The sequence below is a fragment of the Nothoprocta perdicaria genome, unplaced genomic scaffold (genome assembly GCF_003342845.1).
Source record: "Nothoprocta perdicaria isolate Ctin4 unplaced genomic scaffold, notPer1 scaffold_82, whole genome shotgun sequence".
Taxonomy (NCBI): domain Eukaryota; kingdom Metazoa; phylum Chordata; class Aves; order Tinamiformes; family Tinamidae; genus Nothoprocta; species Nothoprocta perdicaria.
Genome location: NW_020456110.1, coordinates 1,036,906 through 1,053,867, shown reverse-complemented (window position 1 = coordinate 1,053,867; position 16,962 = coordinate 1,036,906). Strand labels below are relative to the sequence as shown.

The 16,962-nt window shown below is 38.9% G+C and overlaps 1 protein-coding gene across 2 annotated transcripts in view; it reads right to left on the bottom strand.

The window, feature by feature from the left end:
• Window positions 1-4,458: 4,458 nt before the first annotated feature.
• PCSK5 (proprotein convertase subtilisin/kexin type 5) overlaps window positions 4,459-16,962 on the bottom strand; it is a 234,316-nt gene continuing 221,812 nt past the window's right edge. The window contains exons 28-37 of one of the 2 annotated variants that reach the window (XM_026051995.1): window positions 15,205-15,288; window positions 14,624-14,819; window positions 13,635-13,852; window positions 12,440-12,676; window positions 11,921-12,151; window positions 10,190-10,367; window positions 9,508-9,725; window positions 7,465-7,580; window positions 5,750-5,936; window positions 4,459-4,972 (exon numbers count right to left, since the gene is read on the bottom strand). In XM_026051995.1, coding sequence (XP_025907780.1) covers window positions 4,563-4,972; window positions 5,750-5,936; window positions 7,465-7,580; window positions 9,508-9,725; window positions 10,190-10,367; window positions 11,921-12,151; window positions 12,440-12,676; window positions 13,635-13,852; window positions 14,624-14,819; window positions 15,205-15,288 — 2,075 coding nt within the window. In that variant the 3' untranslated portion in view covers window positions 4,459-4,562. The remainder of the gene's footprint in view (window positions 4,973-5,749; window positions 5,937-7,464; window positions 7,581-9,507; window positions 9,726-10,189; window positions 10,368-11,920; window positions 12,152-12,439; window positions 12,677-13,634; window positions 13,853-14,623; window positions 14,820-15,204; window positions 15,289-16,962) is intronic. The other variant, XM_026051996.1, reaches the window with a different exon arrangement.

The following is a 16,962-nucleotide window of genomic DNA, read 5'->3' as shown; positions in this document are numbered from 1 at the left end:
TTTTGTTCCCTTGGTATTTTTTCCTTTGGGATGGGTTTCTTAATGTATGTGGTCTAACTTTCTCTAAAACTAAATGCCATACTAAAACCTGATGCCTGTGATTTGATTTTCATCAAGAATTATTCCATTTTTATAAAAATAATAGTGTGTGTGTATATATAATACATAAATATATCTTGTGTGTATATATCATATATGTGTATATACATATATACTATTATAATAGTTATTAAAACTTAATAGATTTTATTTTTAATAGCTCATGTAAATCTTGTGAATGTAGGGACTTATTTTTGAACTTATTTTTGCAAAAGAGTAGGGGAAAATGGCAGTAGTAACATGTCTACTGAAGATGGAAAATATCAGTAAACTACATTTCACACCTGATAAGTTTGTATGACAAAGGGAGATGACAGTTCTTCTGAGCAGATACAGGCATATATCTGATAACCTTGAGTAAATACAGTAGATAACTGCAGTAGATAAGTTTTGAAAGTTTTCTCCAGGAAAAAATGCATGTTTTTTTCTTGTTTTGACATGCAACATCTTTCCTAGGATGCTGTTTCTAGACCAGTATGTAGATACTCTTTTAAATATGAATTTTTACCTTTTAAATTCTTAGTCTAACAAACTTCTTAGGCTGTTTTAACAATTTTTGGAAATAGCTTGCTCGATTTTGTGAGAATTGCCACGTTGTTTTGTAATGATCAAGTTACTGCAGTGTTGCTGTTCTGTAATTTCTGTATTTAAGGAGGCTTATGATAATGACCAGGCTTCTAAAGTGCTCTCCTTTGGTATACCCAGACAAGTTAGTTGTCAGTCTTGTTGTGTAAAGGTTGGTGAGAACAATTGCCTCCCCCTAAAAAAAAATTCTTTAGAAAGTACTAAGTGTGGTTTAAAAAAAAAGTTAAAATACACCTGCAAACCTTCGCACCCTGGACTTTTTGCATTATTCGTGGCCTCAGAGCGCTCAATTCTTAGAATTCATAGTCTGAAAGTTACAAGTAGATTTGTCTTTACCTGTTCTTCCAAAACCTTTTAAAAATGTTTGCGTCTTTGAGAATTTGGATGGAAGTTACCTGCTTTTCTACCGTTCTTGTTCAGTTATTAAACCTTTGATATGTTTGTCGTGTCATCAGGGCTTATCTGCTGCTGAAGGGGAAACAAACCTGTGTCTTAAACYGATCTGTCTGGCTTGGACGTCTTTTGGAAAAAAGCTCCCCTCATGCTATTAGCACTTGGCAGTGACTGTTTATGTATTTTTATATATATACACATGCATATATCTATATAAACACACACACACATTTTCATAAGTATATCCAACACCATTGAAGTAACATCCGGAAAGACTGTAACATATTGTGGTGGTGTGGATATATCATAGGGATTGCTACGTGTTGGTGCACTGGTTTACTGGTATCTGTCAGAGATAGTTGTTACAATGCCACAGTATCCACATTCGAATTACGGATTTTAAAGTTAGAAGTGCTCAAGTTCCTTTACTGTTTAGTGGTGGGTATTTAAAAAAAGCTACTGTTTGCAGGCTTCTAGATTTTCTGCTAGTTTTCAGGGATTGAAATGAGATGAAAGTACCAAATTATCTTTTTTATGTAATAAGTAGCTCTGTTATAGAGCTATTTTATTTCTTGGCTTTGTTTTTTCTGAAGGGACCGAGAAAAAAAAACTAGTAAACAGAACACAGCGCCTGATAGTTGATGTGTAGAAATTTGTGTTATCAATTGCTTTATGGGAGTTTTTAGGTGGATTTATGACCTGTTAGGTTTTTTAAAGTAGCCTGAGGCTTTATAAACATAGCTACAAATGGCAGTTGTTATATGATTGATTATATAACTTACAGTAATTATTTTTTTCTTTTGGTTCTGCTATGCTTTGTTCATAGGTTTGTGTTTGTTTTTTTTTCCCCACAGTACTAAGATTTGTCAATGCAAGTAGAAGACCAGATTCAATGTAAATATTTTATGTGACTTTTTATTTCCTAAAGATGAGACACACAAGTGAGGAAATTAGGAATTTAGGCTTAAGTAACAAAAGAAGGAAATCTGGGGAGTGGAGATAAGTAATGTGAAAAGGGAGAAAGCATACAGCAGAATAATTGGATCAAGGTTTTAGATGTATGCAGTGAGAAAGCAGGGAGTAGCATGAAAGAACTGTGCAACCAAATGTGTAATATAAATTGCAGAATCATGCGAAGAAATTAGTGCATCTCTTTCCTTGGTTAAGCTCTGAAAATCGCTTCCTTCTGCTTGAAGCTTCTGAAAAACAGTTCTGCATCTCATCGAAGCAGTCGGTTGAATTCCTCCTCTCTTTCCCCTTGCCAAAAGACTGCTTTCGTGGGAGGAGAGAAGGTAACAGCGCTGCTTTATCCTAGTCAGTGTTGCTTTAGGTTTTCCTGTGCAACTTTGCAAATATAAGAAGTATCTTCTGCTTTGTGGCGTCTAGGATTCCCCACAATGCTCTAAAGGCTCTGAATGCTGGAAGAAGGAGTGTCAGACTGGAGAGCAGAAGAGCTTCAAAAGCGAGAGAGGATGATGTAGCTGCTAAACTCAAAATGTAGCTGAAGAGATGTGTCCAAGCTAAGCTGAAAGCTCTGAGAGAATGGGTGAGCTCTGGAGAGAACGGACATTTGAGAAGAACTTGGTTACTAATTTCTTAGGTGCACCCTCAGAAACATAGCTTTAACTCATCTGCCTTGCACAAATGTAGAAAAAGATTTCTTAAGGAATAACATTTTAAAAATGTAAAGTCTGCTTATTTTTCTAAACCAAATCAGGATACTTAAATACATCAAACTTTCCTTTAAACAGTAGTCTCAGAACTTGTGACTGCTTTTTATATCCCCTCTGGCAGTGGTTTGTAACAGTTCAAATATAGCCTGTAGTTGATAGGGATGATTTCAGGTAGTGTGTGTCAAACCACCAACTTACAGCCAGGTTATGTAAGCCTCTAAAACAATAAAGTAGTGTATTACTTATTCAAATAAATGTGGGAGAGGAGGATACCACACATAGTGTTGCTCCTCGCCGTATGAATTGAATTTTTGAATAGATTTGTTTCTCTCTTTGTTCCTTTGCTTTGTCTGTAGAGCTTCCCAAGACAAGAACTTGAAGTGATAGATGTGTCTTTCCAAAGTGGCTGTGTATTATCCTACTTTTGATAAATACAGGTCCTTGCTTTGTTGCTTATAATCCGTCACAYGATCTTGTGCTTCTCTCTGATCCTGAAGGCACTATGATTAAAAGATTAACATTTAAAGTAGAAGCGAGAAACATTTCCATAGGTCTCCTTTATAKTTACGCAGAGAAGGGTCCTGAGGTGTTTAGGACAAAAGATTCTGTTTATGCCTTGAACCGTAAAGATTAGGTATCCTTCATGGAATGCCAGTGGAAAAGCTAAGTCTAAATGATTCAGTTTTTTTAGAAATGATTCTTACTGGATATCTAGAGGAACTCTGAGTAAGCAGGAGGTCAAAGACAGGCTTCCGAGATCAGACCACTGCTTTACCCACCTGGCAATAATGTGACAAATAATACTTCACAGAGAGTTTTGTGCAAAGAATTTATTCTTTCACAGCAAGGGGCCATATAGAGCATCCTTATCTGTTGCAAGATAAATTACACTTCTGTAATGATAAAAAAAATACACTGTTGTATTCCTTTAGGTTACTTTACCAAATAAGTGTTAATTATCCCCATAGACATCATCAGAACATCCTGAGAGATTTACAACAGAAATGCAAAAGTTGCCTGAGTAGTGCTCTTTGTTTATATCCTTAAATCCTGAAAAGGTAGTTACAAAGACAAAAGGAGTCAAGGACTTTTTGTTTTCCTTCCTTCCTGAACATACATGTAGGTCATGTTTTCTTCTGCAGTAAACAGGAAAGCTTGTGTGTAATGAAAGATCATTTAAGCTTTGCAACCACTGGAATTAAGATTTCTCAGATGCTGATGATGTTATAAAACACTTCAAATATTTTTCATACAGACAATGAATACAGTAGAGTTTTATCTGAAATAGTCACAATCACAATATTAAAATCTTCAGCATCATGTCATAAATACATAATTTCACTGAGAACTCTGCTACAAGTTTGAGGTGAAATGTGTCAGCTTTGAGAGGCACATACATGCCAGATTGTATCAAGAAAGAAGGACTGAGTAAAATCAGCAAAATGTTATGATTTGCTGTCGAGCTATAATCACAAAGTAGCAAACAGTAAAGTGGCACTTTATGCGTGTGCTGTTTGAAGAAATTTTTTAACAGTTATAATGCGCACACACACAAATATATTGGGAAATGATTTTGTCTCCACACAAATGCACAGAAACATCTTAACTAGTGTACATCKGGAGTGCTGCTGAAAAGACTAGCAAGAGTTTATGTAAAGTTTTAGGAGGAAATGTTTTCAGAAACCATTTTGCTGTCACAATATGCATTAACTAATATCTTCAGCTCAGCATGCTAAGAAATAACAATCAACTTATCTAAATTGATGTAATTYAGTAAGAAAGACAACAGAAGATCYATAAGTTAGCGAAGAGTTATCTAAATGAGTAACTTTCATCGTCATATTCCAGCTCATCTTCCTCATCCTCCTCCAGAAGTCCATATTTAAATTTTCGATAGATTGTCCCATCCTGGCCCATGTATACAATATCATCGTTGTCATCATCATCTTCAAATTCATTATCTCGATCTCTGAACTCGATCACCTGATCTTCCTGATAGCTTGTACTCTCATGGGAGTTGTTCATGTAGGCAGGAAAGGTTTTGGAGTGATTTGTCAGCTTCTCGTAGCCTTTTTTATGGGCAGCCTGGGTTTTGGCTCGTGACTTTCTCCAGATAAATATAATGGCGCCAATGACAAGGATAAGCAAAATACAGGTGATAACAAAGAGAGCTGATTTGCTTTTGCTCTCAGGTGGTTGAGTGATCCGTAAGACACAGTCATCTGACAACAGCAAAAAGAAATGAAAAATTATATTAGATCAGGTGGGACTCCTTGTTTTTAAATGACCCAGCAGAACATTTAGTCCTGTTAACATCTTTAAGGTTTTCAGACTGAAAACCCTGTTCTTTCAGTACAGCAGTCGTTTCTTGGGGTTCTGATTGTGCAAGGTTATAAGAAAGGAGAGAGTTGATGGGGTAGCTAAGCTTCTTCATTAGATTATGAATAATCAAGCAGAAAAACTAACAAGCACACAAACACAGCCTGCTTGCTGTGTTTATACAAGAAACATAACATCCCCAGAAATACTTATATTTTTAATTCYCTGACTTCTGGAAAGATTGGAAGACAGGTTGTGTTCTCTGACTCTGTTTTGCCCAGTCATATGAGTTTGGTATAATAAAAATATTTGCTCTCTCTGCAAATCTTCCTTTGTATGACATATTGTAGCTACTTCGAAGTCAAAGGAGTGCTTTTGGTATGATGAGTTTTGAAGGGTGTGATTTAGATTGCTATGCACTGGAACAAACATTTCCCAGTCAACTGGGTTATGAAATGCAGGCYGTTTAAAAAAAGAGTTATGACTGAGAGAAGGAGACAACATAACTTGCAAGCGCTGGTATTTCCATAAAGCCCTTCCAACTCTGGTGATGGAGCAGCAGAAATACACAGTATGCATGCAGCTCAGCAGCACATTTTTGTTATTTTCCGCTTTTCAGGTGTCAATCGAGTGAGTCATAAGGCCCTTAGATGCCGCTCCCCCATATCAAACAGCCCTACCTTGTGTTTCCTGGCAGTCGCAGCACTCCGGGCTGCCAGCCAGGCCAGAGGCACCACAGCAGGGCAGGCAGCGGCTCTCTTGAAGGTAGAGCTGCATGCTGGCTGGACACACGGTGCAGTTGAGAGGCCCTGGTCCCTTGCATTCGATGCACGTGTTGTCGCATTTCTCACACTTGGGCTGTTCCTCCTTGAGACACAGAACACAAGCAGTGGCACCTCTCATTTTCATTCCTTTGGATTYGGCTGTTCTGCCCTGTCACTCTCTGGAACTTCATGCACACCATAGGTGTCTATGGCAAAATTTGTTGGGAGTGGGAAAAATAAAATCTGGTTCATACTGCCTAGGTTATCTGTGATCTATCTGCTAGTAAGGAGAGTGCAAAACTGCAGCAGAGGCTTAATTTGCAATCTGACCTAACTAGGGAGATAGCTAAAATTCATTTGAACTGTGAGCTCTTTGGCAAGAAGCTGTGTTTTCACTTTGCCAGACCTCTGTTAGGTAGTCTATATCTCTTTAGCACTAATGATAACAAGGACAGCAATGTTGTCTTAAGCAACTAGGTTAGGATAAGCAAGAGGAAGTAAGCAAGATGAAAGAATGAATTCCATGTCCAACTTTAGAAGGAGAAGAAATAAAGAATAAAGCTTACTGGAATATTTCTAGTAAAACAGACTTTTATTAGTTCATGTTTGTTCTGTTTCACAGAAGCCAGTCAGTTTCAGGTACTGTTCTCAAAGTCTAGGTAGGTCAAATGCTGGGACCATCTGTATGCAATAACTGCTGAAATTCTTTGCTGTCACATACCTCACAGACCGCTCTGAAATCACATGATTCCTGACCAGTGTCTGCTTCCACTCTCTGCAKTTTTGAGTGCCCTACCGGGCAAAAGTCTCTTACTTTTTCTGTCTAGAGACCAGGACTCCAGGTCCAGTGCAATAACCTTACATCAAACTGGGTAGATCGCTCAGAGCTGTTTGTCTTCTTGCCCTGAATCTAAAAGCATGGAAGAGATTGGAGGCCATGCTGGGACGCCCAGTTTCTCAAAMCCCTTGCAAGGAACTGTGGTTCCTTCAAGAACTGTGGACCTTCATAGACCCTGGTTGTTGGGCTGTCTTCCCACACTCACAGTTATGGAGCGGCCCTGCTACAGGAATCTCCTGGAGAGAGGAGGTATCCAGCATCTCAGGCCAACTGTCTTATCACACTGTTATATTCTTGAACCAGCAAATCTGGAAGGCAGGTGGAAATATGGAAACTGGTATGGCCAAAAGTACTGTGGTCCAGTTTCAGAAATACAGCTCTGTTAATTTGTGCCTGTCTCTTCACTAGTGGTTTCTGGAAGCAGAACTCTGGTCACAAGTGTGATGTGATTTCTTACAAATTTCTTTCCTACAAAACTGCAGAAATGCCTGGAGAAATTTTGGTCATAGCAAACAAAAAAGCCCTCTCTATTAATGTTACAGCTGATTTTTTTCACGTGGTTTTGGTATGACCCTTGGCATCATTGTGTCTTTATATATACTAGTAGAGAAATCTTCCTACAGTAGCAGAAATAAAATTAATGTTTCTTCTGCCAAGAGAATAACAAAAGTGGGAATCTTTAAAGATAAGCAGACTTGAAAACATAGAGAGGAGCATTTTGTGTTCTTTCTCATGTGTTCAGAAGCTAAAGGTCAGGATATAAATCACAGGAGAAAATGTCCCAAATAGGTACCTCTTCTGCTGGTGACTCCAGGGCTCGGTATTCACCTACAAGACAATCTGAATTGCACATTCCACTTGTTAAAGTGTAGCTCCACACACAAGAAGTGCAGCTGAATGCTCCACTGCCTAGAACGGCAAACAAAACCATGTTAGAACAACAAACAACCAACTAAACTCCTCTAACTTCCTTTCAGAAATACACTAGTCTCCTCTACCAAAGGAAAGGGACCTTTGTCATTATCAAGACTCAGCAATGAGATGTCTAGCATGAAAAGGGTCATATGAAGAAGAGATTGTCCCTCATCTGGAAATTTTATGTGCCAATAAAGTGTATTTTTTATGTGTTTTGAAATTCATGAAAATCTGATTATGAAGTAGAAGGACTTGTGCCTTTTTTTAGTGCTGCAACTGTTTTGCCACCTGTCTTAACCATTTGTGCTGTGTCTGCATGGGGACCTCTGGAGACATTCAGGAGAATTTAGTTTACAATCAATAAACTAAAAACTGTAGGGAACCTTGGCTGAGTTCTCTTATATACAAAGTCAATAGCTTTGAGACCTTTTAGCTAACTCCTTTCAAACAACAGTGAATAAACATGCATTTATGTATTTAAAATAGGATAAAATGGGAAAAAATAGGGAAGCATGGAGAAAAATGTATTTCACTACGTGCAACCAGGTCATCATATAATGTACATGAGAGCATTTTTAAAGACACATTTCTGCAGAAATTGAAGTTAATATTTTGTATATCTTTGTTCAGTTGTTCAAAATGTACGTGTGTCCAGTTTTCTGCCACTTGGTATCTTCTGTGTGACAAGAATCCGTTAACATTGGCATTACTTAAAAGGTAAAGTTAACAATGTTTTATGACCCAGTAAATTTACTGTATGATCTTTTTGAGCAATGCAGTGAATTTTTTCACACGGAACACAAGACACTGCACCACGTCCTAGCTCCTACATCAACAATGCAGATTCATTTTGGAGCACCTACAGGTTTGCTTTTTATAAAGACTGGATCATATTTCATCATACTGTCCCCATAATTAAGATAAAAAAATCTGTCCTGTAGTATTAATCTCAAATAAAATAAAAATCAATCACAGGAAGCGGCTTGTAAATTAAAATGACATCTTTTTTTTCCCACATGTGAGCAAAAATATTGCTATCATTTATTATGATGTCCTTGTATAGTTAGGTTTTAATGGTTCTTGAAGATGGCTTTGCTCTAGGAGTCATTTACATATTTTAAAATATTTTCATGTTAATGTTTAGCCAAACTTATCCACTACATCCATGGTCCAAAAGAGTACTTTCAGATTTTAATATGGTATAGTCTAAGCTGCAGAGTGGCACCTGCTAATTATCATCTGATGCCATTCAGATAGAAGAGGACACTATATGGGTACAAGGCGAATAACAAGACCAATTCAGAATTAGATATAGTATAATATATGGAAAAGCAGGCATGGAATACATAAATGTACCACAAACAGATGGTATCTCAAAGTTAACTTTGAAAAAAAACTATATTCAAAGCAACGGAAAACACACTTTTTTTTTCTCACTTTAGAGATGCTTTGTGGCCTTTTTGTTATTTTCAGTGCTGGTAGCTGTTGATTTTCTACTCTGTGGAGACTGTAAAGATGCATGGTTGTGTTTGCATTCCTTGGCTTGCACGGAGTGGCACACATGGTATGAGAGCTCGAGGAGAGGGAGATTATTCAGTGTTTGTGAGACAAGGAGAGTCCAGCCCTACTGGCGCCAGGGCTGACCAGCCTCTCTGTGAGGAGCCCGGCTGACCTGGATGAACTTAAATAACGTGGTCAACTCGTCTACCTRCGCTGGCTCTGTCCTGGGAGCCCTCCTGCCCTGTGGTGCCTCCGCGCTAYGCAGGAGTTGGTGGTCTTGGTTAATCTTGGTGATTCCCATATTTTGTAAGTGAGGTGAACCAGACCTTTCCTGTGAGGCCTTTCCAAACACTGGAGCAGAGACGTGAMAAAGGAAAGGTACAGCTGGTGTGCTGCTCCTTTTTTTGGTGCAGGCTCCTACCTTCGCACGTTCGGCAGGAAGGGTGGCACCTCTCGCACATGTTGTTGTCCTCGTTTTCGTAGTAATACTCAGGGCAAGAGCTAATGCATTCGTTCTTGGAGCGCAACAGGTAAAAATACGTATCACAGAAAAGGCAGTCAGTAGACTGAGGTCCCATACACTCCTTACAGGTCTTATGGCATCTCTCACATGATTTAGTGGAGTTTTGTGCAAAGTATCTGAAACAGAACAGATAGCATTCACTGTGCAAATTGCCAAGAAAGGCCAAAACATCCTTTTTCCTGTGCATCTCAGTGCATTTTCCATCGCAGTGCACTTACTTAGACTGAATTTGCCTTTTGGAATCCAGCTATAAAGCAAGACTGTCCAAGATGCAAGGTGAATACAAGGTGTGATGTAAGCAAATAAACAGGCGTGTCTTAGAAATCCTGAACTCTGGTCTCTCTCACAAATATCCTGTGAGATAATGCTAAGCATCAAATTGCTCACTGCATCTGATGCCTAGCTGTCAGATGGGCATATTTCCAGATGTTTCCAGAAAGGTCTAGCCAAAGGACACCAAGAGAGAATTATTTTTTCTTCTGTATACTTGGATGACATGAGAAATTTTCATTCCAGGGCAGAATGATCTGATTTCTCAAAGCTCCCTCTGTGGTGTTAGTTAAAAGACCATGGACCTTACCCAGCCGGACATTGGTTTACACATCCTTTTCCTTTCCGGTACCAGCCCGGTTTGCAGGAGAGGCACTGCGAGCTGTGCTTCCCAGAGCAAGTGTCGCAGGTGCTGTGGCATGGGGAGCACAGACCCTCATCGCTGTCAGCAAAATATCCAGGTGGGCATGTTTCAACACAGGTGGTGTCTGCACAGAGAACAACGCAGAATAACACATCAGTAATTCTTGCTATAAAAATCTCATACAGCTCTGCTGGAGCAAAATCTAGCAAGGGATGCTATTAGAGTTGTAACAAAGCCAGTAAAGGGAACATTGGGGCATCCTAATAATTTTTTGTTTCTTCCAAGTCTTGTCACTTCATTAGTCTCCACTTCTGAGTCTTATGAATGTTGGCAGATTCTTCAGAAAAAAGAATCTTTAGAAAATGTAAATGCAGTGAATAACAAATAATAATGAACAGCAGCTGTGATTTCTTTCAGAGTACACAAAGAAAGAAATAATAATCAGGAAACTTTCTGTCCGCATTACCATTTTTGCTGAATTTTGCTCTAAGTGTATTTTTTCAGGCTCATTGCATTCTGTGTATTTGGCAAATCCCCATTGTAAGAAGTTTGAGACTTAATGATGCTTGCTCTCTGGTCTTTGTCCCTCTATGCTTGTGCTATGGGAACATACACCTCTATTGCCGCTAAATGTACCAGGASCCTCACGTTGTTTGCCTGAGATTCAGAGGGTCATTAGCAGAAGAGAAATCTGGAAAGAAAAGTCAGGACTTAATCAACTAACCATAAGTGCGTAAAGCTAAGGGAATAGTGATTTTTCTTAATAGTTTGCACTCATTATCTAGCATGTCTTTATTATTTTGCTGCTTAGATTACAAACAGGCAAAGAAAGATACTTTTATTTTTTTTTGGAAATTTTTTTCTCCACTCCAGATTGTACATACTTCCTTCTACTTCACCAATGGTAATGGTAAGCTATGTGTGCTAGTAATTCAAATCTGACTCAATTCCTCAAAAATCTAAGAATTCAGAATCAGAATTAGGTGCAGACAGCTCTGAGTGCATTAAGTTAAGTTTACTTTAGATTTTCCCTGAAAATCATTTAAAGTATTTGTTTCTTTACAGGATTTTTTTTTAACACATAAAGAAGTAAAATTTAAGTCCTGAGATTTTTTATTTTTATCAACTTGTTTCTGAGACAAGGGGTCTTTTCCTCCAAAGGAAGAAGAAAAATGTAGTTTTCTCAAGGTTCCACTAGTGACTGACTAATGATCCAGAAACAATTTTTTAACTTCTCTGCCTAAGTACCTCTTTGTTCATCAAATCTCTGCAGGGATTAAATGAGACAACATGTAAATTGGAACTCTGTGCTTACAAAACACGAGCTAAGGCCATTCCTTTTGTCTTTTTCAAGTTCCTTATGGGAAATAAATGTGTCAGTAAATAGAGAGTAAATAAAACAAATAAAAGCTTTGTTTAGCCATGTACTTTTTTTTTTCTACTTAGAAGTCTGKTTTTGGCTTCAAAAACTCAGAATGACCATTTTGTCCACTCCTCAAAACAGCTCTGAAGAAGTTAAGAAGGTGACCATCAAGTTATTGTTGGGTCACCCTTTGCAATATTTAGGTTGAAGTGGTCATAGATGCTTAATAGATAGAAACTTGCCTATTTGGTGCTCTCCTATTCTCTTGRTCTTCAATGTAAAACAAAATGTAGATGCACAATCAAAGTACTCACTGAGAAGATGTAGATTATTTGCACAGCTAAGACACTGGTGTTCAGTGGGCCCTGAGCAGTGAAGGCATTTTTTATGACAGGGCTTGCAGGTGTGCATTTGCTCATCGTGGTACTCAGTGAGGGAGCAGTGTAAGGATGACAGACATTGCCCGTTGTGGTTCAGCGTCAGGCCGTTTCTGCAGGTAAGGCAGGCAGTGGAAGAAGAACAAGTCTGGCACGTCCTATTGCATGCTGAAAAGGACACAGAGCAGGCATGTCAGCATTTCTTTTTTTCATTTCAAGTTATTATTCCAGATTTAATTTTACAAGGAGCCATCAGGACGAAGGGTTGAGTGAAATGAATAACAGCACTGCTTTTGCATAATCAAACAGGTTGATATTTTCACTGTTATGTAGCCTACCCCTTCAGTTGCTCTATACAGTGCCATAAACTTTTGCCGAGCTGCAGTTTTCAACATCACTATGACTCACATAACGGGCAACTACTCAGCTGCTTATGTGGAAAACAAAGCTGCCAACCTTGGCAATCTTCGGTTGCTTCTTCGTAGTAAGTCCCTTTGGGGCACTCTTCAAAACACTGCCCATTGTAGAGGACGTGGAAGCTGACGGCGCACTCGCTGCAGTCGTCTGAGTCGGGTCCGTCGCAGTCCTTGCAGTCCCCGTGGCAGGGGAAGCACTGCTTGTCTTCTGCATAGAAGTGAGAGGGACAGTCCTCCACACACCTCCCGTCATGCAGGGAGAACTCATCCATGCACACTGTGGAGAACCAGAGACACGGGCTGAGACGCTGGTCCTGCCTTTGGTAATTGTGGGAGTGAAGAAATCCTGGGAAGCCATAAATCCCACAGTGCCAGACAGCTTGGGAATATATTTTCCTTTTACACTTTATCCTCCAATCTGACCGTATTAGCATAGAGTTCACCAAGTCATCTCTCAACTTTGCTGATATTAACCAAGCCATGCTAACACTAAACGGAGAATGGCTTCGCCTAAGATGCTATATCTGGATTGTGAACTTTCTGGAAAATTAGGCATGTCTAGATTGGAAGGTTTTATTATTAAAATAGTCTGTCTGGAATATTTGCACCTGGGACTTTGACAGTGTTAGGAGATTTGGAATAGGGATTCAGCTATTAATTTTATTGTAACTRTCTAGTTTAGCACGCTTATTTATAATTCTTTTTCATCCATGCTAGTGTTTCCAGAACGACCTTCTCTTTAAATGTTAGCTATCCCTTTTTTTTTGTGTGTGTGTGTGTGCTGTCAGACTTTGGAGGATTTATGAACATTACTAGATATGTTTTACTACACAGGTTTCATCTGTCACCTTGAGTGGTGATTTGCAGAAGTGGCAAAGAGCTGTATTTAAACTAGGAAAAAAATATTCTGTACATTGATGTAAGTGTTAAAGAATTTAAGTGTGGAAAGACCAATCATTTGCTAAATCAGAAATAGAATTAAGCCAACAGTAATCTCCTGAAATACAAAATAACAGTAAAAGCAATGTGAAACACCTTTGCATGTTTTCAACTGAGTCTCATCATAAAGCATAGGTTGTTTAGCCTTTATTTTAGTGCCTTAGCAATGTTATGCACCCACTTTTTTCATTTTTGCTCATTATGGGATTTCTTTTCACATATGTGTTTCAGCCAGTCTCTTCTTTCCTAAAGAAAGTTCTCATTTAAACTAAGCCATAGCAAGTTCCTTGTAATACCTTTGCACATTTGATTGTGAATGCACTCCTGACACATTGGAGGGCAGCGCTTGCAGATTCCTTCTGAAGCAAAATACTTCTCCGAACAGGTATGTTTACACTCCCACTGTTCCAGGAGCAAAGGACTCTCACAGGACTGGCATTTGGTGGCACTTCCCATGCATGTTTTACAGGATTCACTGCATTCCTTGCAAGTCCCAGAGTCATTAAAATAACCTCTATTGAATTAAAATGAACACAAAGCAAAAAGCTGGTCAGAGCAAGTTTACAGAACAATTCAGTGATGTAGGTGGCAAGAATTATGTTCCCAGTAGATATATTTCACTGAAATACAATATTTCTTAAACATTTTGTTGTCTATCCTCTATTCCATTGCATTCTCTTATTCCATAACCACTGTTGGCAAACATAAAACCTGCACRGTTCACACCATGAAGGGAGTCTGTCCTTCCCTTATTCCTGTGCTAGCYCTAGGGTTTGCTGGACTTCCTTTCTTGCTCAGCCAGCCCTCAGCAGTGATAGCGGGAATAGAAAGAATGGTATAGAAAGAATAACAGAGAGGGAAAGAGAAGTAGAGGAATCCTTGGACATGTGAAGGCTAAGAAGAAAAAGGAAAAAAAAACCTATCCAAACCAAACAAAAACCACAACAGAGTCCATGAGAAGTACCTTTGCTTGTGGCAGCAAAGAAGCAAGTGAGGAGAAGGACTAGGTGAGGATTTTTCATTTACTACAAAGAAACACCTTGAGGACAGTACTGTGCTGACACCAGCRGGATCTTTACCACCAGACATAGTCACTTGTGATCTCAGTCAAGACAAAATGTCATCACCTCAAGCCAGCTGAAAATGGCTTTYACCATGTGGTAGCTTCTGCTGTCAAAGACTAACGTAAGTTCTCCCTTCGGGAGGATTATAATGACTCTGATTTAAYGGAGCATAAAGTTAAGAGTGGTCAACAGATAGGAATAAGCTTTAAAAGATTACTTACTCAGGGCATTCCTGAAAACACCTGCCTTCATGGAGGAAGAAGGTCTGGTCTTCTCCAGCCTGACACTTCTGACAGTGCCAGGGGTTGGAGCACAGCGCRCAGTTGTCCAAGCACATCTCGCACTTCCCGCTTTGCGCATTGCCAAAAGTTTGCTCAGGGCATTGGGAGACACACATATCATGGCTAAGAAATTTTCCTGGAAAAACAACCAACCCAAGTGGAGAAAGAGACCGAAGAGAAATGTATTAGAAAGTTGGAAAGGATCATCATCATTATCCGGCACAACCTTCCTGAAATACATGCTCACTAATTCTTGCATCACTTCTAAAACTTTTAATCAAATAGTTAAGAAAGCAACAACATCCACTTCATAGTATTTTTTACACTATTGTTAAGGGTGCTTTATTCCTACCTGCTATATATCTGACTTTATCTTCTGAGTATCTAATTACCTTCTGATGCTTCAAGGGGCCAAAGAACCATCTACCAAGCATTGGCCAAAAAAGACCATGGAACTGTTTAGTATACTGAGTATTTTAGCCAATTGCCAAAACTGCCCAAAGAAACCAAAAGTTTCCTACCTTCCGGACACGAAGTACACAGGTTAGCATCTTTCTCACAGGTCCTACATGAAGGATCACAGGACTGCACCTGTGTTTTTGCTCCTGGAATGAAAGAAAAAAAATCTGTTTTTGATTATCTTTTTCGTTATTGTTGTTGTTATTGTTCATTAGCTTTGCATTTCTTACTGTCTTTTCCTAAGCTGTTTTTAAAATGTACCTCCTTGWAGTCCTGATATTCAGAAAGCTGGACAAATTGGTGATTGCTTTAATTCTGTACACTTAAATGAGTCTAAAGCTAAAGGAATGATTCTTAATTGAGTATAGAGTTGCTATAATAAAGGAAAATAAAAATGGTATCCTGAGATTAGATAAGTCTAGACTGCTCATGTACTTCTGGACTGCTTATTAGGAGCAATGTTGTTAGTTACAGCACTCTGCTCCAAAGCCAGATCTCTGTTCCTCGTATACAACAAATAAAAAAATCTAGGAGAAGTGCAAGTTTAAGGCATACAGTACAGCAAGGTATTCTTACAGTGATTTTGTAGTAGATGGTTGAAGAATACAATAACCCTATCTCTAAGGGAGGTAAACTCTGAATAGGAAGGAGGATAAAACGAATATAGAAGAAGTTGTTCTGTCAAATAATTCTCCCCAGCTTAAAGAGAAAGTAATTCTGTATTTTGATCCAGGAAGTCTTAACAATGGCAAAATGAATGATGAAAGAACAATTGCGGAGCAGTGTCAAAGAATAAACTATATTAGAAGTGGGGTGCAGATTGAGTTTGGCATGTTGTTTAGCACACCCAGTGCATTGAACTTCATTGGAGTTTTGCAAGTGAATGGACTGGTCGACTGAATGCATTAGCCCCATGCATTATGACTTTTCTCTTTTTTTTTTTTTTTTTGTTCCGCCTGTTATTGCGAAGTATTTTGAAAGGCCAACATCTTAAGTGAAATAAAAGAAAGCAAAAGTTTTGTGAAGGTGAGTGAGTAAAAGGAGGGCAGGGGAGAAACTGAGACACAAGGAGCATTTTTCCACTAGAGGAAATGGGGGGCATTTTACTATGAAAAAGGCACTGTGTAGAATAGTATGTGCACAGCATGATGGAGGAATAACAATGAAATAAATTATTGTAATGATTATTGATAAATGTACTGCTAAGCAAGCTGAGAATGTGGAACATGAAAATTCATGTCCCTAAAGCACTTACTCTGCTGCTAAAGCTATCACAAGAGAAGTGCCAGAAATTGGTGTAGATCCCATAGCGAACAGCTTTAGCAGCCAGATTGATGGCCATGAAGRATCAGAGACCTATCAAGGTTAATACCAAGGCAGATAGGACTTGGACTGTATTTCAGTAAGTATCCATTTGACGATAATTTTAAACTCCAAAGCTACAGGAGGGTTTATGAAAGAAGAAAATGCCTACAACTTATTTTTGAGCTGTGCAGCCTGAAGCACTGCTAARTAGCTGAAGGAAAGCCCTGGGTTTCACAGGGCACTTTAGACAGAACGACAACATCATGATTTCATTTTTACTCTAGGTGAACCTAGAGAGAGAAGTATCAAGCAATCATCAGTGTATAAAACTGAAAACTTCCTGGGGAAAGACAAAAAAAAASGGGGAAGGTGCAAAGTCCCTGGCTTGCTAAGGAAAAGATGTGTGTAATGTGGAAGCAGAGAACCTCAGAGGTGGGAGGATGGATTTACTCTTAAGTAATTTCTGAGATTGCAGGGGTGGGAGGATGGCGTGGGAAGTMAGTGATTGATGGGGG